Here is a 27,689-nt window from a genome sequence, read left to right on the forward strand (position 1 = left end):
ATCTTTCCACTTTTACAGACGGCGCTGCATTCAAATTGTTATATCTTTGTTATTTTTTTTACTTGTGACGCTGATTCTTCCTTTGTCTAAATGTTTAATTTTTCTAGCCTCACAACAAAATGTTGATGCTTGTATTTTTTGTGGCAATACACAAGAAATCAACTTTACGAAGCATTAAAAATTAAACAAATAAGCAACTTGTTTACAGCTCTCGTCTGTACCCACAATGCATTTGCGAAGCAGATAAAGAGAAGCGTAGCTCGAACGCGGTGCGTTTTGTGCGCTCTCTTGTTACTTTGTTATTACTTGAGAGGTAGTACGAAGCTACTCTAGCAGATACCTTGTTGTACATCAGAAAAGTGAAGGAAATGTCTGCTGTCGAAGAAGCTAGTGAGCTGAAAGGCGGCCATCCTCCTGCAGGTAACAAAGCATCTAGCAGGTTTCTTGTTCGCATACATATGGTCCCTGTGGTCGACACGTTGCAGCGCAGTGTGCACGCTCACAATCTGTGTACTTCCCTGCTGCGCAAATACTGATGGTGTTTACTACGTTCGTCTTCGTTTCGTTTGTCGCGTAACACCTGTTAAGATCTCTCTCCGCGCATCTTCTTTTGTATAGCAGTGCAGTTGTGTGTGCGCATGTGCGGCGGTGTTGTCTACGAGCATGGCGTAAACGGCCAGTGGGAACGCCTGGCGATGCCGTAGTTGAGGGAAACACCCTTCGTGTCATCCAAAATCTCGCGCATGACACATGCTGGCACCAATGTATTTTGAGTCGTGGCCCACTCAAACTTGCGTCCGGTTCCGCATGCTTTCAGTGTAACCTGTTCTGTCCGAATATGCCTTCGGTAGCCCTTGCCTGCCCACGTGGTGAAGAACCAGTTTCGGCGCGACGCGTTGCCTAGAATAACGGCACATCGCGCTTCGATGACCTTGAAAGTTGGGTGATTTTCAGCTGTCAACGCATTAGTAACAGGACGACCGCACCTTGAATACGTTGCATTGCGGCTAAAACTACCAAGTGACAGTCGACACAGAAATCTTGAGCGTTATGTTGCAGACATACTACGCTGCCTTTTTTTTTTCTTTTTCTTTCCCCAGCAGTGTTCGCCGACACATCAATTTCAATTGGTTGATTTACACGTAATTGATTCGTGGTATAAAAAATCCGTAATTTGCCATGGCAGCACTGGCACATAGTCATAATTCCTCATCTTATGACTAACTTGCTTTCATCAATACATGATAGTAGGAGTTACCATTAACCTTATGCACCCAAAGTTATGTGCTGGCATGCTTTAATTATGTGCTGGCACGCACTCTAAACAGTTTTTGTGACCGACACAGGCAAGATGGATTTTTGCTGAAGGCAGGTGCGTAACACATTCATGTTACATGCCTGGCTCGTAGTGTCGGAAACCAAGGCTTCAAAGCATCGAGAAGCCCTGCATACTATTCAACAGCATATTTGCAACTTGCAGATCTTGTGAAGTTGCCGCAGCAGTTCACACATTTCTAGTTTCTCATTCTTTACTAATTGCTAGATCAGTACCGTATATTTTTCCCGTGAACTTTCGATGCCAATTTATAGGCCATTCCATGCCAAATTCACCAATCGCTGTGCTCTGCAATCTTTGTTTATATAGGTATATATATATCATAAAAAGGCAACAGACACCAAGAACAGCAAAGGGGAAATTACTTGTACTTACTAATTAAATCAAACAAATGATAAATTAATGGCAATGAAAGTGGATGAAAATCTTGCCGCAGGTGGGGAACGATCTCATGTCTTCGCATTATGCGTGCGATTGCTCTAACCAATTCAGCAACCGTGGCGCTGTTTCCCCATCCATTTTCTTGTGTATTTATGTTTTTACTACTACAACTAACCTTTGAAGTGTTAACCAGGGTCACCACTCGCAAGCCTTGGTGGCAGATGTGGGACATCCTTTCTGCTGCAGCTGTCACGAGTATGTGATCTTTTTGGGTGAAGGCAACTGGTCAATAAACCCACACATGCTGCCTGAAGGCACCAATGTTACCGGATTCAAGACTCTTGTTATGTAATGAACAAGAGGAAAGGGAGTTAACTGAGGGGCCCGATTTTTATTAATCATATCATAAGAAGCCAACAAAGACACCAAGGACAACATAGAGGAAATTATGTTTATTTACTAATGGAATTAGAGTGGTAAAGTAATGGCAATGAAAGTGGATGACAAAGCAACTTGCCACAGGTGGTGAACGATCCCACATCTTCACATTTCACGTGCGATGCTCGCCATTTGAGCTACTGCGTTTCCCCATTCACTTTCTTGGGTATTTGTTTTTACTACTAGGACTAACCTTGGGAGTGTTAGCCAGCACCACCACTCACAAACCCTTACAGCAGATGAGGAACACCCTTTCTGCCATAGGCGTCACGAGTAGGTGACCTTTTTGGGTGAAGGCATCAGTGTTGCTGGATTTGAGACCCTCGTTATGTAATGAACGAGAAGAAAGGGGGTTAACCGAGGGACCTGATTTTTATTAATATTAGAAGCCAACAAACAATGACACCAAGGACGACATCCGCCACCAAGAGAGGCTACAAGAACTATTGCATCAAACTTTTGCGTTTGCTTCTGAGTTGATAAATTCGACTTCGCCTGCAATCTGCTAGCCGCCTGGTTAGCTCAGATGGTAGAGCGGCTGCCCCGGAAAGGCCCGGACCAAGTCCGGGCCTTTCCCAAACCAGGATGAATTTTTCTTCAACTGCGAAGCTTTTCTTTCAACGAACCAGTATGGGTTTCCTTTGTAGGACTTAGTTACGTTTGGGTGGATTTCTCATTTTCCCTTTATTAATTACTTCTCACCACATTGTGGATTTCTGCAGAATTATGACATCAAAAAAAAAAAAAAAGACATCCCTTATCATGGGACCTGGAAAGGTCTCGTGAGCTAACCTAATTGATTTCTCTTGACACACACCCCAAAACACTTCCAATATGGCCACGCAAATAATGCATCGGAATGCAAGAGGTCTAGTACACAATCTTGATGACATTATAAGGAACTCCTACACAAGTTTAATCCAAAGTTGCTGTGTGAGTAGGAGATGCACCTCAATCCTTCACACACTTTCTCAGATGGTATGTCATTTACCGCAATGACGCTCTCGCCTCATCAGGCGGTGTTGCTATAATAGTTGATAAGGGTGTCGCCTGTCAGCATTTACAGCTGCAAACTCCCCTAGAGGCAGTTGCATTCAGAGTAGTGCTTTTTGGTAAGCTTCTGACTGTTACTTCTTTATACAACTTGCCCAGCTATCAACTTTCCAAAACAGAATTTGAAAGCTTTATTGCACAGCTTCCGGAGCCCTACATTGTCGTTGGAGACCTAAATGCACACAATACCTTGTGGGGCGACTCTCGATGTGATGCCAGAGGACTCCTGATAGAAAGTTTTTGTACAGGTGCATGTTTGTTAAATAAGAAAACACTTTTTACAGTGTCGCAAACAAGACATTTTCTTACATGGACTTAAGCATTGCATCAAGTACAGTCGTGCCATACTTAGAATGGAAGGTTGTTAAAAATCTATATGGATGTGATCATTTTCCGATTATTTTAAAATTTACCAAACGGGACAAATGCACCCCACTTGTGCCCCAGTAGGAAGTCGGCTCAGCGGACTGGCAGCGATAGAGCTGACATGTTTGACTTGGGATGACATTCGTATGGCTACAATTGACAATATAGTTGCATATTTAACAGCAGTTATTGTCAATTCAGCGTCTATATGTATCCCATAGACAAATGGATCTCCTTCTAAACGATGTGTTCCCTGGTGGAACGATGAATGTAGGGAAGCATGAAGGAGACAGAAAGCTTGGAATCACCTCCGCGACTCTCCAACCACAGAAAACCTCATCTCCTTTAAGAAAATTAAGTCTGAAGGTAGAAGAACCCACCGCCGTCCCAAAAGAGAAAGCTTGAAAAAATACATCTCCGACATTAATTCTTATACAGACGAAAGAAAAGCCTAGAACAGGGTAAACAAAGTAAAAGGCCTAGGAAGTCATCCTCTGCCACTAGTAAACACACAAGGAGACACTCTTGAGGACCAGGTTGATTGTCTAGGGGCACATTTCAAGCAGATTGCCAGTATTTCCCATTACACTTGTACAATTCTAAGATATCAATGTCACCCGCCGTGGTTGCTCAGTGGCTATGGTGTTAGGCTGCTGAGCACGAGGTCGCGGGATCGAATCCCGGCCACAGCGGCCGCATTTCGATGGGGGCGAAATGCGAAAACACCCGTGTACTTAGATTTAGGTGCACGTTAAAGAACCCCAGGTGGTCGAAATTTCCGGAGCCCTCCACTACGGCGTGCCTCATAATCAGGAAGTGGTTTTGGCACGTAAAACCCCATAATTTAAATTTTTTTTAATATTAATGTCAAGTAGACAGACAGCCCCTGGGTCGCAAAGGCGCAGGCAATGAAGCACACAATCGCCCGTTTAGCATGGCGGAGTTCCAGGCTTCACTGAATTTAACAAGTCTGCTCCAGGAAGTGACAGAATACTATATGAAATGATCACATTTGTACCCTGAAACCCACAGAACCCTACTGTCTCTTTAAATCCCATGTTCTCTACCGGCTACATTCCGTCTGCCTGATCAGAAGCAATTGTAATTCCTATTCTCAAGGAGGGCAAGGGCCCTTCCTCCGCCAGTAGTTACAGGCCTATAGCTCTGACAAGTTGCATATGCAAACTCTGAGAAAATGATTAACTGGCACCTCATAGATTTTCTTGAAAGCAACAAAATACTCGGTCCCTTGCAGTGCTGTTTCAGGTAAGGTAGATCCACACTCGATCACCTTGTCCGCATTGAGACAAATATCTGTGATGCCTTTGTGCAGTTGTCAGTATTTTTAGACATGGAGAAGGCATACGACACATGGCGTTTTGGAATTCTCGGTGACCTGGCTGGAATGGGAGTTTGAGGCAACTTGCTTAACGTGATTCAGAGTTACCTCTCCTATCGCACTTTCTGTGTTAGAGTTGGTAACGTTCTGTCTTGTCCTTTTACGCAGAAGGCTGGTGTTCCATAAGGTGGTGTTCTGAGCTGCACTCTCTTTATTGTCAAAGTGAACTCGATCCAGACTGCCATACCACATACTGTTTTATTCCGTATATGTGGATGACATCCAAATAGGCTACAAATCATGTAATCTAAGTATCTGCAAGCGACAAGTACAGCTCTGTTTAAATAAGTTGTCTTTGTGGGCGGAAGAGAACGGTTTCGAACGAAACCCCCAAAAAAGTATGTGCGTCCTTTTCTCCAACAAGAGAGGCGTGCTACCAGACAGACCAGACCCTCTTATAGACCTTCATGGAGAACGACTATCTGTGAGCTCCGAACATAAATTCTTGGGTATTAGACAATAAACTAACCTTTATTTCCCATCTGAAGTATCTTAAATACAGTATGCCTCAAGACTAAACCTGTTTATGCTCCTGTCATGCACATCATGGGGAAGCGACAGGAGATGCCTCCTTAGCCTATACAAAAGCCTTATACGGTCACGCCTTGACTAGTATATAATTCTGCTGCACCTAGTGCTTTGAAAATGTTAGATCCTATCCACCACTTGGGTATCCACCTTGCAACAGCCTGCCTTCCGGACAAGTTCTGCACAAAGCCTGTATGTTGAATGTAATGAGTGATCTCTACACTTCCAAATGACATTTTAGCTTCTCCTATGCCTTGAAGGTACAGTCAGGTGTAGATCATCGGTTCCATTCAATTATTCGCAACTTCACCATGTCCAGGCTGTTCCATAACCGCCCAGCCACCAGGCCACCTCTATCCCTCCGATTGGAAACACTGTCAGAAGAAACGGGCGTCCCTCTTTTAGAGGATGTTCTAATGGCTCCTACTCGGCTTCCACCGCCCTGGTAGTGGCAGACTATCCAGTGTGACATCGTTCTTAGAAATATCAAAATGAGCACCTGAGGCACATATCCACTCTCATTTTCTTGAGCTTAAGGAGAAATATTCCTGTGCTGAATTTTACACAGGTGCTTCGAAGTCTCCTGCTGGTGTTGCTTACGCAGCTCTCGGACCCTCATTTTCAACATCTGGGGCACTAAATCCACAAACTAGTATCTTTACAGCAGAAACATACGCTCTACTCTCAGCTATCCAACACATAAGGATCACAAATGTCGCCAACGCTATTGTCTTCACAGACTTATTAAGTGTAGTGAGAGCCCTAATTAGTCTAAGAAAACACAAGAACTCTGTTTTGAATGAAGAATTATACAGCTTGTTGTGCTCTGCATATATGTGCAATCAAGTGATTCTTATGCTGGGTACCTGGCCACAACAGTATAAAAGGCAACGTAGCTGCTGACAAAAACACTACTTCAGTGAATTTTAGTGACGCAGATGGAAATATCCCCATTCTTCTCATAGACCTAAAGTCTTATCTACGCTGTAAACTGAGGAATCATTGGCAAGGAGAGTGGGATACACAAGCATTGAATAAGCTACACATGATAAAACCAAAGCTAGGGAACTGGATAAGTGAGAAAACAGCACGATACAAGGAAGTACTTCTTTGCCGATTAAGAATAGGACACACGTATGGTACTCGCTCATACCTTTATACTGGGGGGAATCCCCCCCCCGACTTGTAGTAAGTGCGGCAATAATCTCAGTCCTCCATTATTCATTGCCCTGCAATAGAAGCAGAGAGGAAAGAGTGTTTCCCTTCTGCATATCGCAAAAATATACCTCTTCACCTGGCATTTTTTCTTGGCAATGAACCGCCTTTTAACCTGAAATTCGTCTTATTTAGCTGAAACAGACACTCTGAAAATCATGTGGCCACATCATTTTTAGCACACGATTAACAGCCCTTGTATTCAACGGCTCCTTTGGAGCTCTAGTGTCACTCTTATGTTTTACTGCATCATATTTTAACGAAACCCAATTGTCATAGCCCACGTCACTAACGAGTCAGTCTCATTATATTAGTAACTATATACTTTACGCCATTTACAGCGACAGGTTTTAGGCCCTTTTACAGCCATGCCACATCTACCATAAGGAATTCACTGTCCACGCCATCCGCAATTCATCGTTACCATTTGTCATGGCACTCTTTGGCAATACCTGGCCCTTGCGCCATAAAATACCACATATCATCATATCAAATAATTGCAAAGAATTTTACTGGCAAGTTATTGCGGTTGTCATTAATGTAAAAGTGGCTGTTGGATGGGCAGTCACTTGTTCATTAATAAGTGAAAAAGATTGTGCAGCATCTTGGGCAATTATAAAATAAACTGATAAAAGTGACAATCCAGTGCAAAACCAGGTGCTCACAACGCTACTGCAGGTAAAAGCATGCCACTAATTGACTCTCTAAGCAACACCAAATAAGATACCAACAGTCAGTACAGAATTGCTTGTCGCAGCATGGTAGCGTGAGCACACAAAACAAATGTAATTAGGTGATCAGTGCTCAATTGAAAGTGGGAATTGGATGAGCCAAGAGATCTTAAGATTTATGGGCAGACTGCAGTGTGCTATTAAGTAAAATGTGCTGTGGTTCAATCACTCCAAATGCAGTGGTCAGCCAAGTTCAAAAATGTCTTTCCTCAGGGTGTCTACCAACCGGGAAAACCGGGAATTCTCAGGGATTTTTAGTAGTCTGGAAAAACTCGGGGAAAACTCGGGGATTTTGTGCCTCTATCAGGGAAAATTAGCTTTAATTTTATTGAAAGGGTCGAAAGTCGCGGTAATGCTGGCTCGAGTAACAGACAGGAATCGTAACGAATCATCTTTGATGCCCTGTCGTTGGCTGGAGGAGTTGCCAGTGTAGAATCAACGACCGACTTTCCGGATTTCCGATAATTTGAACGGCTTCGCGGCACCACCACGTACCTCATAAAGTCAATGTATCAGAACGTCTGAAATTTCGGACCCAAGAACTCTTTGCCGTCCGATTTTCCGGACGTTCTGCGTGACCGCAGGTAGACAACGGCATTAATCAAAGCCACCACCGCTGCCATTTTGATTACCTCGCCGCCTCGAACCGGCGCTATCGCACGCAGATCCGCTAGAAGCCGTAGCCACCACTGCGGCAACGCTACGCCTAGCTGCTTCGACGTTCACTATTAAGCTTCTTGCCGTTTGGTGCCGTGTTTCTTCATTTCTCCGCTGTCAGCAATAATTTTGGCTTCGAAGCTCGGAAAGCACGGCGCATCCATAATGCTGGTTCCTGAAAGTTAGTTTCGCCTTGGTACAGTTGTGTGACGCGGTGAAGCATTAGCAAAAGCATTGCAGTAAAGCTTAACAAGTGTAGAAAGGGGCAATTGTCACGGGACACAGTATGTATTCCTTAATTTTACACGCGTGCACCCGCCCTCTCCTGTCACAGTAGGAGCACCGCTATGCCTAATAAGTGTACTGACAGGCATTCAGAGCTTTTCCAGACGTGTCTGTGTCGATTTGAGCCCTTAAGAGCAGTAAAAGACATGCATTTATTTTTTCAGACTGCTTGATTTTTCGGAAGTATTCGCGGGCCCTAGGGGGTCCGAAAAATTGGACGTTGACTGTAAACTGACCAAGAATATGCTTCAAATGGTCCGTAGTGCGAACGCGCGACAAAAGGAGAACGAGAACAGAGAGGTCCGACGCATTGAGGAATGAACGGGGAATGAAGTATGCGAGTGCTTCTTTGAAGGAGCCTGAGCTCAATAAACACTCTTGGCTGACGCCGAAATGTAGGTGTCCATCATACAAACCAAAATAGACTCTTTAAAGCAGTGAAACACAACACTGAGGCGTCGTGCGCGGGCTGAGAGTATGTCAGGACATTTGAGGTTGATTTACGAGCTGTTGAGAGAGACTCTCAATTGTGACAAAATTCGGGCCTCATACCACTGAGCTTGCTATCAGTTCGTATAAATAGCTCATATTCGAAAATATTTGCTTCTGTATGCATCTCCTTTTTATTTGTGTTTGAGAATGTCTGACTCGATTTGCAATTTCTTTCGAAGACATCTTATTTGCTGTGCATTTTACTGACCCCTCCCTTCTATTCTTTTTTGAATAACATAAACTTAGTATTCAAATTGGATTAAGTCGGTTCCTTTAAAAAAATTTTTTTCATATTCTTACTAAAGAGTGACAGCATCGGGCGATATGGTTCCAGCCCGTCTTGCCATAAAACATAGTTCTACATCACTCAGGGAATTTCGCAAAGGCACTCGGAGAAAACCTGGAAAACTCAGGGAATTTGGAAATGTCAATTTGGTAGACACCCTGTTCCTGCTTATTATATATATAAAAAAGAAAATCTACTCTGATGATGTTTTATCGATAAAGTTACTTGACATCCAGCTATGAAATGTGCCATCTTATATTCCATACACAACAGCTAAATGTAGAGTAAGAATTAAATTTTCTGGAATTCAGGTTTACTTTTTTCATAGATTCAACTTTAAGTTGCCTCGTACTAAACATTTCATCCTGGCTCTAAACTTAGGAAAACTGAAAGAAACATTATTAAAGGCTATATCATAGCGTTAGCCTTTTATATGACCCTGAAGAAGGTTCTTGCACACCTGGGCACTCGTTTTTTGCTGATTTTCAATCTAAGACATGTTTTGCCCATAAGGACAGGGTTTGTCTGTAGAGTAATGAGACTGGGTCTGGTAAAAAGAATTTATTGATCGGATCAGTACATATTAAACTTTTCCAAAATAGTCTCCTTGACCGTCGATACACCCATTCCAACACTATTCCCACGCTGCAAAGGCTCCCTGGAAGGCAGCTGCTGTAGCCTCTTTCAGAGAGACTGTGACAGCCTGTTGGATGGCAGGAACATTGTTGAAACGGTGACCTTTCAGGCTTCTCTTAAGCTTTGGGAACAGGAAAAAGTCTGCCAGGCTCACATCGAGGTTGTACGGTGGCTGCGGCAAGGTTGCAACCCCTATCCGGGCCAAGTAGGCAGTCACAACGAAGGCGGTGTGAGCTGGAGAGATGTTTGGTGGAGCATCCAGTGAACTTTGTAGAACAGGGAGGGCATTGATGGTTCATCCCAGAGGTACAAATATTTTGTGAACCACCCCACGCTTGTCAAAAAAGAATAAACATTGCCTTTACCTTGGACTTCGACATTCTCACTTGGGGAGTGCAGGGGTTCACGGTGTGGCATTCGTACTTTGGCACTTGGTTTTGGGGTCGTACTGGAACACCCATGATTCGTCACTTGTTATTACCCCGTCAAAAAGTCCCGTTCACTTTCTAATTGAGCAATTTCACGGGAAACGTCAACTCGTCGTTTTTATTCATCACTCAATCCTTTTGGCACCAATTTTGATCAAACCTGGCTCAAATTTTCAGAAATAATCTTGTGAACCGTTGTTTTGCACATGTTGAAATCTTCAGCGATTGATCTGATACTCAAGTAACGGTTGGAGTCCAGGAGATCTTTTACTTTGGCCACATTTTTGTCCAGATCGCTCCATGTCTTCAGCAGTCCTGTGCGTTCTTGAACTCGCTCGACCACCTGTAAACCTGGGCCCTTGACAGGGTGTCGTCTTTGTAAGCCTCCTTTGAAAGCAAGGTGAAAGCAAAATTTGCGTACTGCTTCTCCAGTGAACGCTCCATTTTTGATGTTTTCTACCGTGACAAAAACTCGACAATAGCTTTCATGCCATTTCAGATCCTCACTGCGTCAGAGCTCTGATGTGACTGCCGCCCGGTGCTTTAATTATGTTGAATTCCAATGGTAGATCCAGATCAAGTTTTTCTGCTCTCTATGGAGCAATCCTATTCCAATGGCAGAATGAGAGTGAGGTGTGTGTTCCAATGACAGATTGAGACCAGCCACCAATTCCGGACCGCTCTGCGGAGTAAAAATATTTGCTCCGCTGAAACCTGCAGATTTGACCAGAAGTCTGCATGATGTATTTCCGTCACCCATCTCTGCTTCCTGTCAAGGTCACCTGTTTCCGGTTGCGGGTAGCTATGGACGACATGGAAAACATGGACGCTAAGTCGCACCATGCATTTTTGTTCCTGCTCCTGGATAGTGACAGCTCCGACTCTGACACTATCCGAATGATGATTCTTTTGACACGGAAGAAAAACAAACGCACAGAATGCTAGCCACCATAATGCTGGGATGGTCAAATTGATGATGGTGATGGTGATGAGGCCTACCCGATCCACCTCTAGTCTAGCACCATCTCACTTGATTTCCCTGTACTAAGCGCCCCCGCAGGAGCGCATGCATTTCATTCGCAGATTTGACGAGAGTGATTTCAGTCGGAGTGATGCGCTCCGTTCGTGATCCAGCCAAGCGCTCGCTAACTGTCATTGGAATTGAGCATTAGCTTAGAACCCCCACCACAAATCCCACCTTATAATGTGAAATCCCAGCATTATAATGTGATGTATAAGAAAAGCATTCGCCGTTCACTTGGCACTGGTTTGTAAAATAATTTAAGATCACTTTCACTACTCTTTTTCTTACGCTTGCAGTCAAGGCTGGTGGCATGCGGATTACACAGCACAAACCAGGAGGTGCTACTCATGAGAAAGCCCCTGAGCTTAAAAAGGATGAAGGGGATGATGCTGTTGAACAAGTCTCTGCAAGGCAAGTCAAGTATCATTGTCTGCTTGTTATCAAGTAGCTGCTAATTTTGTTTTCTTGGCTAGAATATGTGCTTGCTTAGCTAAGTAGTGTGAGCCATGCAGTTGCTTGTGTATCGTTACACAATTACTGGCTGCAGAGATGATCATTTGCAGTTCCACAAAGATTGCAGACTGTGGTGCAATGCTGTCTTAAATGTCTATGCCATCAAATCATAAGAAGCCAACAAACACTTGACACCAAGGACAACATAGGGGAAATTACTTGTGCTTAATAAATGAAATAAAGAAACGATAAATTAATGGAAATTAAGGTGGATGAAAAAACAACTTGCTGCAGGTGGGGAACGAACCCACAACCTTCGCATATCGCGTGCGATGCTTTACCAATTGAGCTACCACGCCACCGTTTCCCCATCCACTCTCTTGGGTATTTGTGTCCTAGTAGAACCCTGGGAGTGTCATCCAGTGCCACCACTCACAGACCTTGGCGGCGGACGTGGAACGTCCTTTTTTGACGCAGCGGTTCCCACCTGCGGCAAGTTGTTTTTTCATCCACTTTAATTTCCATTCATTTATCGTTTCTTTAATTTATTAAACACAAATAATTTCCCCTATGTTGTCCTTGGTGTCAGTGTTTGTTGGCTTCTTATATGACTAATAAAAATTGGGCCCCTCGGTTAACCCCCCTTTCTTCTCATTTATGCAATCAAATGTGACAGTGCTGACTGACCACAAATTTTGTTAATACAGCCAACCTTCGAACTAATGCAATTGACTGCTTGCATTAAATGTCATTGTTATTGCATTGCACTTTTGTTTATTTCACAGCCTGTAGGAACTTTTTGAGTGTTGCCTTTCGTTGTGTAACTACCATAACTTTTCTGTTCACAAAACAGAGCATGCTGATGTATGAGAAACAGTGTAAATTGCCTTGCTGACCTTGCTGTGCTGTAATGAGTTACAGTGGGCTTAGTAATTCCAAACATGACAAAAAATGTTACGTAGACAAGCTGCTGGCTCTTGCAGGGTGTCTACCAACCTGGAATTGTCAAGGAATTTGTCAAAAACCTGGCCAGGTCATGGAAATCGAGACTAGCTTATGCGAAGGTCCACGGAAATAATCTTAACCCTAGATCAAAGCTGATAAAAGTCGCTCTCTTAGCTTCACCCACAGTGAACGGCGGAGCAAAGGTGTACGAAGACGGCAAGGTAAAACTATTGTTTCTAGACACCATGCAGTAAATTCAACAATAAAGCAACACAACTAGTGCTGATTAATCGTTTGCATGTCTTAGCTTGGCTTGAAATTATTCTGGTTATGCCAATGTTTGCGCATTCTTATGAAATTATTGACGGACCAGATTAACACTGCTACAACGCTCACGGGCACATGGGCCTTCCTCCATGCCGGAAAAGAAAAAAAAAAATCTGCTTTCCTTTCTTCTGCAGGACCTAGCTGTAAAGTAGTTTTTGACTGCCCACTAAAAAAAGTATAGCCAAAGCAGCAATCCAAGTTCAACCCATAGCTTGCACTCTTGCTCTTGTTAAGTCAGTAACGCCAATACCTGCATCGAAGCACAGTTGCACAGCCAATTATGTCATATTTGAAACAAAACAGCGCGGTATTCACGGGGACAAGAAGGCAGAAACGACACGGACGAGCGCCGACTTGCAACTCGTCCGTGTCGTTTCTCCCTTCTTGTCCCCGTGAATACCGCGCTGTTTTGTTTCAAATATGTCTTACCAACTCGCCCAAACGTCTATTTTAACAATTATGACACCCACAACTTTCAACACCAGCATGGTGATTACTGAATGCTATCCTCAGCTGCACGAGAACAGTCAGGGAATATGCTTAGAATTGTCAGGGAAAACCTGGAAAATTCGGGGGAATTAGTAAATTGGTAGACTGGTTGAGACAGGTAGATTGGTCTTCGTAGTGCTAAAGTTTTCTGCAGAGGTTGCTTGTACTGTGCCACTTTTGTATTGATACCATGAGGCACTGCAAAGCATGTTTATAGCACTGTTCATTGAGTTCATACGTTGAGTGAACTAACGGAAACAACCTTGAGACGAGTATGCGTGGTAGAAAAGAAAATGTCCGGATGCACCATGCCATGCATGGATGTAATTTGTTTACTTCGTGTGTGCTGTAAAAGATATGACAAAGCTACAAACCCACAAATATTTCAGTAGAGAAGGCTGATGGTAACTATGGAAGCACTTTGTTTTTGGTATGGAATATTTTAGACATTTGAAGATCATAACAAAAGGAAATAAACATTCTAATGTTCCATGCCCTTCTGTTTAAAGCAGTAGCAAAAACCAGTGAAAGCGAAATCTGCAATATGTGTGGCTAAACATGGCTTTTCGCCTTGCCTCCTCCGGTGGCAAGTCAATGGTCAGTATATGAGAAGGGAAAATAACCGCTGATTTTCTCAAATGTTATTGTATCTTAAAGATTCTGCTTTGCCTAGGAAAGCATTGATGCACTCAGATCACTTAAAAGTAAGCTCTTCGGTTATGTCTTAAGAAGCAGTGACAAATGGGTGTGCATGTGACCCCCTTAGGCTAAAATTCCCCCTTGCCACGCTTGAGATAACGCCAGGCATTGAACTTGAGGAATTTTCCCAGAGCAATTTACTGCCTCTTTATGTCTCTTGCGCCATAAAACACCACACATCATCATCTGTCTCTCTGTCGCTACAAGGTAAGACAAAAAAGCAATGTTGTCATTGAGGTGAAATATAAAAATTTTCTTAATTTTGTGATTTTCTGGCACTTGTCTCTATGCTTAACTCTAGGTTGTAGCAGTACCCAAGCACAATGGCACTGTACTGGGGCCGTATAACGTAAAATTATTCCAATATGTTTTATTCCACTCTCCAGACATCAAATTTGCGTAACCACCGACGCAAGCATCGGGTGGTCACCCGCAGGGCTGTCTGAACAAACCAGTCAAATGCTCCGCTCGTTCATAGGAGGTCACTTTGTTTTCTTGAAAAACGAATAACATTGCCTGCACTGAGCGACTTGTCTTATCTAATTGGCTCACAAGAGGCGAGGAGCATGCTCAAGTGGAGAGGGATTCGATGGAGCCGAGCAACTGCACTGAATATTGATAACCGGATGAACGGGGTGGTGCCGGCTTCTGCGATTGGTCTGCTTTCTCTTACTTAGCTTGCGGTGGCTCGTCGACATTCGCTGCGGCATGCAACGGAAGCTTAAGAACGACGCTAAAACAGATCCTCAGCAAAGAAGAGTTGGCAGAATGAGGTCGTAAACGTGCTGAAAGTTCTCGAAAACATTACACGGCCACGCAAAAAGCTTTATTACACACAAATAAATCCATGCTCTCCGGCAGGGGCGAGTAGCCAGTGCCGGAGCGATCAGTGGCAGCCATCTTTTATTCCTTTTGGAACAGGGCGCCTGCGGCTATTCAAAAGAAAATTCAGTTTTGTTCGGCATATTAATGCATCTTTAACACGTACGCGTCACTTTGACGTAAGTTTTTGCGATTTTGTGACGTCTCGAGTGGGTGCAGCCCGAAAACTTTTGACCAATAGTCGAGGGCTAATGGCAAAGAGGCGTTGAATCTGAAATAATTATTTTTGTTTTGTTCGGTCAAATTATGCATTATCAGTGTGTACACGTCATAAGATTGGGAGCTATCGCGGTTTTCGTGACGTCGGGTGACAGACAGGTGAAGTGGGGGTGGTCCAGAAAAGTTTTTGACCAATCGCTGTGGGCTGATTGCAGAATTGGAATAGAAAAGTTTGGAATAGTTTTACGTTATAGCGCCCTGGAAAACGGCCAGCATCACAGAACCAGCAGAGTCCTCAAATGGGGCCATTAAACTCTTTACACACCTGTTCATTTGTTGACGATACTATGTGGACAACTGCCTAGGAGGCTATGGCCGAACAAGTTTCAATTACAATACACATTTTCATGTTTGCAGCCCACACTCAACACATTACATATTTCTAGACAATGCTGACATGGCAAAAGAGCTTCGCTTTTTTAAGTTAATGAACTTGGTAGAGTTCCATTTTATTTAATATTGGTTGCACATGTGTTCATAAACACTTTTACTGTGATTTTTAAAGGAATACTGAAGAACACCACTTGATCAGTTTAGACTGGTGAACTATTCCTTCAGAACTGTTTTCCTTGATTTGGCAGGAAAAGGTCAATTACCAGCAGAGAAAACGAAAGCCAAACTTTAATTTCACACAAACTTCAGTGCTGGCATGTCATGTGATATCGTAGATTTCCAAGTACTTTTCCACGTTTGGGCCATGACGCAGAAAAACTCGAAACTTGCTATAATGAGTCTAGTTCTTTTAGAATGCAATGCACCTCTTAAAAGATAAACAACTAACTAGAGACACATAGGTACTGTCAAGATCCATGATGTCGCAGCAAGCTGGTGCTGTAATTTCAGGGTGGTGTAGCCATCCATTTTGTTTTTGCATTTTTATGGCTTTCCAAGCCTCCTCTCACATTGAAAGTAACCATTTTGCTTTTACAGAAGTGCAATTAAGTAAATACGACAGTTTATCTTCACTATTCCTCATTATTGTCCCTTAAGAGCCTGTAAAATACATAGCTCTCCTGTTCTTACAGCAGTAGTGCACTGCATCCCTGCTGGCTCTCTGTGCGTTCTTACAGTGTGTTCTTTAACTTTGCATTTGAAGGGCCCCTGAAATGGTTCAAATTTTGTAGACGCGTAGGGTACAGCTAAAGTTAATAATTCGCACCACAATTTGTGTGAAACGTCTCACATTAAGAGAGCTATGGATCATTACAAGTTACCCTCCTCCATAGTCGTGCATTTTCTCCTCAACTCATATGTCGAGTGATCGGGGCTAAGCTCCGCCTTCGCTGGCTCTGCGTCACGATGGCATGTCGTGTCGTCGACTTCCGGTTCTCTAGGAGCGCGCGCGCGCGAAGCCTCTCCCAACTCTCCGCCAGCTGCTTGGCAGTCAACCCCAAGCGAGAGCTATCGAAGAAGCGTGCATTGTGAGCATTCTGTTGCAGCGCCGAACTTGTCTGGTATTCCGGTAACCAGAGGCTAGCTGGGCGTTTCGACGGAACAGTGGAGGCATAAACTCAAGCTGATGAAGAAACTTTAGTGTAGACGTACGTGAGCTGCCTGATACGTCTCCACGGTCCAGCCACCCGTTTGAGCAGAGCTTAACCAGCCAAACAAAGAGCTAATATTGCTCTAACCAAGTGTGAAACATTTTAAACGTTTACAAAAACGTGTTAATGATTACACTCCTGCGAAAAATTTACACCAGCAGCAAGGAATATATTTTGTTACTGCTACTGTGTACGATTGAGCTCTGTGCCACCAGCTGGCTGCACCATGCAGACCATCCACATTTGCACTTCTGCTCATCCCGTGAAACGACACGCACGGGGACACAGCCAGGCCCTGTCACCTTGCGCAATTGCTCTTGCGTTTACCCTAATGCCGGACTCTCGAAACGCTATTGCGTTAGTAATCTTCCGGTGTAAAGTGACGGCCGCAAATGCAAAAATCCTGGCGCCGATTAGATAGTTGCAGCCAGTCCACTCGTCTGCTGCCTTGTAGAGGGACACGATGTCGCAGCTTGACATATTTCCAGTCTCTACGTTTGCAGTCCACAATGCAACAAAGTCGAATCATGGTGCTCGCGAAAAGACTGAGACAGACTCTGACCGCGGAGCTCTCGTCAAAATGGAGCACGTTGTAACACAAGCAGATGATGCTTGCTGTGTGCCGCAAGTGCTTAAGTGTAGTGAGAAATTGTTCTTGTGCATTCTCTTTCTGTTGCTTTCTTTTTATAGAAACAAATTAACTAACGTTCCAACTATTAGGAACATCATTTTTTTCATCATAAGGGTGGAAAACTTATAGATGACGCGCCCTGGGAAGCTAATTGGATAGCTCACCCAAATGACATCAATTGGGTGATTTACGTCGTATGGGTAGGGGCGGCTGAAAATTCCGCTGACCACTGTGCTGGGATAGGCAGCGATGTAGATTTTTAAAAACCCTAATAATAAATTGCATGCTTTACGCGGAGCACTTAATGCGTCATTTAATGATCAGGACCTACTCTAACGACTCAGTACGTTTGTAGAAAATTGTCAAAATTGTTTCAGGGTCCCTTTAACTAAGGTTCTTTTTTTTGCGTGTGTGTAAGTTGATCTTCTTATGAAAGGTTTATATTTTTAATGAGTGACTTGCACATTTTCTTCATTTGCAGCCCTCCGAAGCAGCACCTTGTCATTTCGGGAGTAGTTGCCAGGGTATGTATGTCCTCTATCTCCACGGCACACATTGGCAGGGCATAGTTCTATACATAGCCATGCTTTCTGTTCTTACCCTTTCTTTAACTTTCCTAATGTTTAACTATACTCGTGGACAACTTTCTGTGGCAATGAAGGGAAAGCTACAGAGGCAAAGCGCACACAAGGGAGAGCGCTTCTGAAAAGAGTTCTCATTTTAATCCACGTCAATTTAAGCTGGGGAAGGCAAAGCAAAAATACCCTATTATTAAATACAGTTAAGGGGAGATGTGGGTCCCAAAACCAACTTTGTTAATTTTAGTGTGAACGGGATATTTAACAGTATTGTTCAGCTTTTTCTGCTGATTGCAAATATCTAATTAGATTTTGTATATCTTCATTAGAACAAATGATGCAAATTTTTTAATACAGAAATTCAATCAATTTCTTCGGGACTTTTCAAAAACTTAACTTTGTCAAGAGGAAAAACAAAGTATACGGCCAGAACGCCAGAGAGTAGCTCTAGCCGGTGATGCTATTTTTATTGTTCTGAGTGCAATTATAATGCAAAAATACCTGATGTAAACACAATTTCAATATCTTTGCTAATTTTCATTTGTATTTAGTGGCAATTAAAATTTAGCCGGCAACTTTAGAAATAAATAAATAGCATCACCGGCTAGATGGATTCGACACAAATATATTGATACCAAACATTTTGCTGGTACTTAGAAAGAACATATGAATATCCCCCATAAGGCAGTGTGCGGTGTCCAAAAAAATGAAGCTGAGAAAAACGAGTTTGAACTTTCAGTTCACTATAACTTTTAATGGACTAACAATATGGGAATATAAATTGCACCACCATGTAGCCCTGTCTTTCAGCAACAAGTTCATGACATATATATGGCCATTTTGCAAAAATAACATTGAGATATTGGTTGCAAAATCATGCATAGTCACTGAAAGCAATGCCAGAAAGCTAGTACCACGAGCTTCACATTCCTATTTTAGTTCCTTGTTGTACAGAAGGCACACAAATGGCATCCCTATGCAAATAAAGTTGCGCAAAGTTCATGGCCACAACAAAATATGTCCTTTCCACAAAGTTTATGGCTACAACAAAAAATTTTAATGAAATCCCAGTGGTGGTCACCATATTTCAATGGAGCTGAAATGCAAAAAAGTTCCTGTGCTTGTGTTGTAGCGCTTCCCAAGTGGTCAAAATTGGTCCAGGATCATATCACGGTTTTGGAACGTAAAATCCCAGAACTCAAATTAAAAAAAAAAAAAATTATCTCTTGCACACACTCACAATTGTGCATTCAGCAAAAGGTCACACCTATACCTATAAAAGCCCAGGACTGTAGGCAGAGACTGTTGGTGGCTTGTGCCTCTTTGCAAGCTTGTTTATCAAAGCATTTCTGTTTGTGTGATCCTTGTTGGACATGTGAAGCCTCCGACGATCCTTTCGCGCATGCCACACGTGGAGCACTCCAGCACAAGCTTGGCACAGAGCCCGTACTCCTTGGCGGGGTCCTTCGAAAGCATCAGCGTTTTCTTGGCGCACACGGGACACGGCATAAGTCCAAAAAAGTCTTGCACCACGGATAAATCCAAGATCGCAAGTTCCGTTCCGCTGTCGCTGACGTCCTCTTTCGTGTCAACACCCAGCAGCTCAAACTTTCGCTCCGTTGCAGACTGAGACGCCAGGCGCGTTTGCGCCTTATCGGCGATCGCTGCGCGCTTGCTTCTTTCTTCGGTCGTGAAGAAAACGTATCTACACGGTCTGCGCCAACACGCAAGCCGTGGGTGGACGAAGTGTTGATGCTAGACGTACTGGGTTGCAGCTCTGAACTCGATCCGGCAGAATCTGCAGGCAGACCAGCAGCCGGCAACTCCGGGTACACGACAGGCTTATCCGTCTTCTGTCGCGCATTCCATGGCCGCCTTCGCGCCTTGCCGAACACTTGACGCGTAGTAGTTTTCATACGACGGTGTCCTCCAGCCATTCGGGCAGCGAAAAAGACACTTCATTGAACGTTGTCGAGCAGCGAGCGGCCGAATGTTCACAGCGGCGCGATGAAACCACACAAACACGCAGCGCGCACGAGAGCGACCAGCCTGTCAGGAACGCGGAAATCGGCACTCAAACGGCGCCAGACCAATAGGAGCGAGGCGCGCGGAGGGCGTGCGTGCTTTGGCCAATCAGCGGCACGGGCGCATCCTTCAGAAATGACGCGATAGCGTCGGTTCCTCCACACCTACGCCATATTGAACCGGCGCAAAATACGCACAAAGAAAGCAGCTTCCAAACAAGCTCAAAATGGCGCCCGCCGGCCAACGCGTTCGCAAATGACGACGGCGCGAAGTTCGAACATTTTTGGCGATTTTTTGCTAATTCTGCGGCCACCCTGGCCCGTATAACTGTGTTTTTTTATTATTTTCCGATTAAATTTAGGTTCTAGATTTCGCGGAGGGATTCTTGAATGTGTAAACGTAGCGAAAACGCACTTTTCCGAAAATCAACTTTTTTGCGATTTTTTGACATTTCAAGACCCGCGTCTCCCCTTAAATAAGGCAGAACACACCACTGGGTGCAATGGTTTACTTATTTTGCTACTTTTTCCTTCCGCGTCTGAGGAGACTCGAAAGCGTCGCACATTGAAGCTGCGTCGATTCAGCATGTGTTCTGAACAACCAAAGGCACTGTCAAACGCTGCCGGACTACTTGGCGCGGTAACACGTGTGCAGCAGCCATGCGCCCATAGCTTTCCCTTCAGAGCCACAGAAAGTTATCCGCAAATATAGCCCTCCACAGGCTTCAACATTTTGGGTGAGCAAGAAGTACACACATAATACATGTGGTCGAAATGATTTTGGCTGATTGTTGCAGCATCATGGGTTTAAGTATGCAGTATTCTGTTCTTCATACACAGTTAAACTACAATAACTACTACTTGACAAATATAGTAGCGAAATTCCCACAACTCTATGTTCGAAATAGTGCTGGAGTAGCCGGCATGTACAGGCTGTTTCACACTTCAGAGAAAACTCTGAGCACATTGCATCATGATGCGGCGAGCGCTGGAGTCAGGCGGCGGCAGCAGCTCCCGCAAGCGTACTCGTCTGCTCGAGCGGCGGAGTCTTTATCTGCATCGTCTTCTACGGTGGCGCGTGCTGGCCGCATTGTCGGGAAGCATGCTACACTGCGTTGTACGACGCCAACCTCCGAGTCTTCATTGGCGATAATGGAGTTCCACGAACTTCTTTTGACAGCATGCTTTGTTTATCTTTTGAAAGGCCGGGGTACTGATTGTGTGCACATATATTTCTTCACTGTGTGTGCTACCGTAATACGCACCAACAAGAAAGACTCGCCAAAATGTGCACACAACATGCTCAGTCTTTGACTCCTAAGGAAAACAAAGCACTCAACAATGATAACTACGTGGGTCAAACACGATGAAACAAATGGATACGAATAAAGGAATGTTATAGGTCAAGACAATGAGCTGGAAGTGATTTTTTTTCCGGCAATAGTTCATTACACCAGACAGACCCTGCCCGCTGGCGACGAAATGGACGCGTCGCACTCCAAACTTACTTAGTATCTCATAATGTCCCCAGTGGTAGCGATGACAATGTTCATTCTGGAGGGAAGTGAGGTGTAAAGTCACTCAGTCAGCGATGGGTTCGTTCACAGCACGTCCCACTCAATGATGATGGTGGGCCAAAGCCTATCCTCCGTTAACCCATGGGGAGGATGGCACGCCAGCAATACTTTCAATGAGCCCTAGACATTTTCAAGGATGTTGAGGTCCGGGAATTGGGGCGGCCACTCCAAAAAAGTGACGCCGTGCTCTTCAAGCAGTTCTTGCACAAAAGAGCAGTGTGGATTGGTGACCTATCGTGTTGAAATATATAGTCGCCTTCCGGGAATGAGTCGTGAAGAATGCACAGAATCAGTACATCGTCTGTGATTGCTCCGTACCTTTCAGCATTGAACTTGCCTTCAAGGCGTATCAGTTGGCGTCGCACAGCACTTAGTAAAGAGTATCGGTTCAGTTCACGCAGTAACAATGAAGTCTACACACTGCCTCTGACAGTAGCACGCTTCCCATCAATGTGGCCAGCCCTCGCCGCATCCCGATGCAATGCACTCTGAGCTTTTCCCTAAGTGTGAAACAGCTTGTACATCCCTAGTGAAATTGTGGCATGCAATATGTTAATGCCTGCCAGCAACTTCAGTGATTGTGCATCCGGCAGAAAAAAACCAAGTCGGTGAAAATTTTGCAGTCACTCTTTTTCAAATTGCTGAACGAGATAAATCGGTTCTCGCAAAAAAATTCACCCACAGTGATATCCTCCATTTCCAAGCTCCTGCCTGCAAAAAAAAATGTATTAGAGGACTTGCATAAAGCTGACAACCCTGTGCTGCAGTCAGGACACATTGGTTTTTGGCAGCCATCATGAGAGATAGAGAGGGGCAGGTTCTAGCAGCTGGTTACCTGCCCTGCCACTTGCGCATATGTATTGTGCTGTTTCTCCAGCGTTCCTTCACTGAAATTTGACATGCCAACATATCTGGTATGTAAGCAGTTTATGTGTACAGTTACGGCCATTGATATATGTAACTGGCACGAAATTCAATATGGCACTCAGTGCACAAACTTCACTGGTAAAATTTGCTGTTTTGCGGCTGTGCCAACCATCCATCAGTATTTCGCGCTACCGTATTTACTCGTATAATGATAACACTCGTGTAGTGATCGCACCCCTAAATTTTGGCATCAAAATTTAATTTTTTTTCTTCTTTCCCGTGTAATGATCGCACCCTGAACTTGTCGCAGCGATATGTCGTGTGCCAAGTCTAGCTAATCATGATCGCGCTTACCATCTGTTGAATGCTACGTGAACGACTCTTGAAGACATACCAAGTGGTCTGCACGCACCCAACATTCTTAAGCAGATGCCCCATTTCATTCCTTTCATCACTTTCCACACTTCCATGAATAAAAATAGCTACAACCAAACATGCCTCGGCTTTATTATGTGTAGGCTTCATAATGGTTTTGGTCAAGGATAACAGCATAAAGGGCGCCTTTCGATTCTTCTCATCTGAACTCGTCACACAACAAATCGTGCGCGGCAACAATAATGGTCACATTTACACTGATGCGTTAGAAGTGTACCCTATTCATAGCTTGTAACGCAGCTAAGATATTCGCCCACCCTTAGCGGAAACGTGCTGTATTAGGAAATCGGTGAAGACAAATGCCGCAGTTTCCGCAGCATGCCCGCCATGTGTTTCTATGTCACTGGCAGCTAAGCGCGCCCATCTCCATTTCTGTCCCTTCAAAGTGTACATGGCTACAATATTGTCACAAACTTGCCGATGGAGAGCTGATGGACATAAACTCCCTCCTTATATGATATTTAAAAGGAAGACAGTGCCTGCTCAAGAAAGTTTCCCAAGAAATGTCATTGTGTGGGCAAATGTGAACGGGTGGATGACGGGTGCGATGGTGGGAGAGTGGGTTAAGATTGTGTGGCGATGGCGTCCAGGAGCCCTTTTGACAAAGAACTCTCTCCTTGTTGTCAATTCTTACCGTGGGCACTTGACCGACAACATAAAGGCTGCGCTTGCCCAAGCGAACACGGACCTCGCTGTCATACCGGGCGGCATGACGGGCCAGTTGCAGCCACTTGATGTCTGCATCAACAAACCTTTCAAGGATCGTCTGCGGAAATATTACACGGACTGGTTGACTGACGAAGACCACATGCTAACGGCAGCAGGCTGCATCAAACACTCATCGCTATTGCAGCTGGCGGGCTGGGTAGCTGCAGCGTGGGATGACATCCCAGGTACTTCGATCATGCGCACCTTTAAAAAGTGCAGCATATCTAATGCGCTTGACGGTACCGAAGATGGTGCACTGTTTGAAGGTGACAGTGACAAGGACCACAGCGACGACGACGTTGAATAAGCTCTGCACATTCAGATTTTTTTGTTCGGCCTATATTCGAGGCAATTTTTTTTTTCTTCGGACTTTACGGGGTTGGCTTGGAATCGGGGTCGGCCTAGATTTGAGTAAATACGGTACATTTGCAAAATCTTTCTCAGATTAAACATAGCCACAATAAAGCACATCAGGCTTTTTACTTCTGGTGGTCTTGTGAATGCATTTTGTGCCCTAAAGAAACTTTAGCTGACCTTGGAAGGTTTGTGTGGAATGTTGCTTTGGTAGAAAAAGTATGTTGTGGGGAAAATTAAGGCCAAACTCCCTTTCCATAAGTTCCACTCCAAAGCCCTATTTCTGGTATGTTAGTGCAATGACGCAGGTTTCAAAGTATTTTCTCACAATTGGGCTGCCCTGACACAGGAAAAACGTGCTGCTTTGAGTCTCTTGTTGCTTTAGAATGACCTCCATTTCCAATAATGAGTTACACTCCGTTTCTTAGGTACATAGCAGGCAACGCTGCCGAAGCTACGCAAATAATGCGGTCATAGGGACCTCTCCTCATGCATTCTGTATTGCAGTTGCTCCTGACCTGCAGTGCTTCCTAAAGAATAAACTATTTCATATCTACAACTTGTAACGCAAGTTTGTGTCAAGTTGCGTATTATATTGTGTGCCTTTGTGCTTCCCATATGTGGTGTACTATGTTTTGGTTGGGAGTACAAATGATGCGCTGTGGCCGCTGGTCGCAGAAGCATGCCATTCCGCTTGTTTGGTGGTAAATATAGTAGGTTCAGAGCTTTGGCACCTTTCATGTAATGAATACAACATATTTTGCTACATAACAGTGAGACTTAAATTTACATTGAATTGCATAATGCAAGCCTATATCTTTCTTTTATATATGACGCACTATTTTTTGTCGCGGATGCAAACAGCGACGTGCGCGTGCAAAAAGGCAAATGCAGACATGGGCCTTTTTGTCCAATACCGTTGAGTTAGTAGTACAGTGCCATTTTGTTGATACGGTCTTCGCGGGAACCAAAAAATAAAACGTATCAGTTGAGAACCATACTATACAAAGAAAGCTCAATAATCTATGAAAATAGGCATACTCAGTGATAAACTCAATACCAAAAGTTCATGTATTTCACCATCATCAACCACCCTATTCGGATCGGCAGTGTAGCAGTGGCTCTCTCCCGGTGGCGATTTCTATGCGCTGCTGCTGCAGAGTCTGCACAGCTGCTGGCGTGTAACACGTCTATGGGTTGGAATGTTTTTTAAGCTAGTACACTGAAATATAAAACTACAAGATTTAAACATACAAATAAAAGCCCACTTTTGGCACTCGTATTATCCACTTTCGGGTGAGAACATGTTTGCATTAGTCGTACATACATTGCTCCTATAGGACGCTGGCCAGGAAAATAGAAAAAAAAAGTATCCCAAAAAATGTATTATGCAGAATCGTATCTACAAGATTCCACAGTATTTGTACAAGGGACGTTGCAAAAGTTAGTTTCGTAATTCTTTTTTGAAAGAGAAGATGAGGTCAAACAATCGCTATAAGAATCCACATCCGTTGTTGGTTCAACAATGGAAGGAGCGTCGGCGAAGGAGGAATTACGCATGCGCAAAGTGCCAAAGAGAGTGTAGCAGCAGACAGACGTGTTGGCAATGTGGTCACCAATGGAAGTGTGTGCTGTTATCCTGTATGAATGGGCACACGGGACTAGTGTGTCCGTCATCCATGAACGCCTACAGATTGTTTTGTGAAGAGGTGTCGTGTCTCGGGCCTTGCATCATAGGGCACAGAGTTTTACCAGAGTGGTTTCTTCAAACTGATTGCACGTCATGGCAAATGTCTCAATGTCTGTGGTGACTAGTGGAAAAATAGTGCAAGGTGTATAGTTCATGATGCCTTTTTTTTTTTTCAATAAAGTTCTTTTTTATGAAAATGAATGACAAAACTTGCTTTCGGAACATCCCTCGTATTAATTGGATTTGAGAGAGTCAAGCAGCTGTGTTATCTGATGCCGAGTGGTCTTGCAGTGCCCCTTGAATATGGGTTACTGATAAAAGCAGCCCATGCTTTTTTCTGGCAACAGTTTCCATCTGCCAACCTCTCGTATATGCAAGCGTGGCCTTAGCCCAAGGACTGGTGAAAATTCTAGATGAGCTGGTGCAGTCTCGGCCAGTGCTAGAGCTTGTTTGTACTTACACCGGGGAAGCTCGCCATCTAGGCAAAACATTTAATTGTAATTTTTATCAGTCAAGCATCAATGGAAAAATAAAGCTCCTACAGCTACTATGCCTGAATGAAAATCATTTTTCGCAGTCTTTTGGTTGGAGAAACGCTTGGATCTTTATATATTTTTTCTTTTCGAATGAAAATAGAATGTTGAAGCGTGATCTTGGAACCAACATCTGGAAACTTTATTTCAAAGACATGCATTTTCAACCCAGATTTCCCCTTAGTTGTGCTCGCAGGATGCAGAGAGCCTAGGAGCCATGGAACGCAAGTTAAATAATGTCAGTGTTGCAGGGTATTGCCGTTAGAAGTCTGTGGCCCACATGGTCTTTAAACTTCACCAGTAATAATGTATTTGGCCTAAAATACCTAGGTATTTATATACAGAAGAATCGAGCAATACAGACATCTCAAGTCTGGTTTTTTTGTGTCCTTGCTGCTTTTATCATTACTTGGTTTTCAATTTAAAAAATTGCACAAAGCATGACTTAAAACACTTTGTTTATCACTGGAAGCTCGGGTTTTTTTCGTGCCCATATTAAGATGGTGCTTGCAAATGAGTTCCGAGTAAATCTGCAAGGTGGGAAAAGTTTAATGATAGGGAAAGTTGTCATCCACTCAAGAGTATCCCAGTCTTGGAAGGAAGCCCACTCTTCTTTCACAGTTAGTCACTTGAAGCTTCTTTCAGGGCACATTCTTCCGTCTAGGCGTTTGGAAACATCTGGTAAACTGAACTTTTTTAATGCAACAGTACAGTTTATTCATTGATTTTTTGTAGTGGACAAGTTGTCAACCCTTTCAAAGCACCTTAGGATTCTATTGCAAAACTATTTTCCACTTGGATGCACCTTTACAGGTCTTCTGCGTTCTCGGGGAGGCATTTTAAGTATGCCCAGCATGCGCAATGCTTAAGGGAGCTAGAGCAGTGAAATAAATCCCCCGTTCATTGACTGAATGCTAGAAATTTGGTCAACGCTGAGAACCTATGGCTTACTGGTTTTAGCATCAGCGTTACTGTCGTCTTTGTCTGGCCTTTTCAGGGGGATGCTGACTTTCCTGCAGAGGCAGTACAGGCTTTCCACAACAAGCCACACCCATCGCATGAGTATAGGGCCTCCTCCTCCAAGCCAACTATTATCCAGCAGCCTAGGAAGTAGGCATTTCTGTGCTTATGACAGTGTATTGTGTCATTTGCCAGTCTTGATGCAGTAACAGAGAATGTTTGCGCTTTATCGTTCGGACCAATTTCAGTTTGTTCTTCAGTGCACAGTCACTGCTGGTGCCTCTTATTTTTTCGCTATGAATGTTTTGCTTTTGCAGGTATATTGTTTTGGTTTATTTTTTCTATTGACCATGCTGTGTCAAATTGATTCGGGGCAATTATAATCTTTGGCACTTACGCTTTCTTATCCTTCTGTATGGCAGGGCTCTTTCTATTCCCCTGATATATTTTTTTGAGCGAAACCTCCTGCAGGGTTTCTTGTACCACTGTTTTCATTTTAATAAACTTATGGTCTTGGCA

The 27,689-nt window shown here is 43.9% G+C and overlaps 1 protein-coding gene across 1 annotated transcript; it reads left to right on the forward strand.

Moving 5' to 3' along the window:
• Nucleotides 1-228: 228 nt before the first annotated feature.
• Nucleotides 229-27,689, forward strand: LOC126544115 (death-associated protein 1). The gene is made up of 4 exons (XM_050191337.3): nucleotides 229-420; nucleotides 11,552-11,666; nucleotides 17,926-17,968; nucleotides 27,208-27,689. Exons 1-4 carry the CDS (start codon nucleotides 369-371, stop codon nucleotides 27,322-27,324), a joined length of 327 nt encoding a protein of 108 aa, XP_050047294.1. The 5' UTR covers nucleotides 229-368; the 3' UTR covers nucleotides 27,325-27,689.

The sequence above is a fragment of the Dermacentor andersoni genome, chromosome 1, assembly GCF_023375885.2.
Source record: "Dermacentor andersoni chromosome 1, qqDerAnde1_hic_scaffold, whole genome shotgun sequence".
Classification (NCBI taxonomy): domain Eukaryota; kingdom Metazoa; phylum Arthropoda; class Arachnida; order Ixodida; family Ixodidae; genus Dermacentor; species Dermacentor andersoni.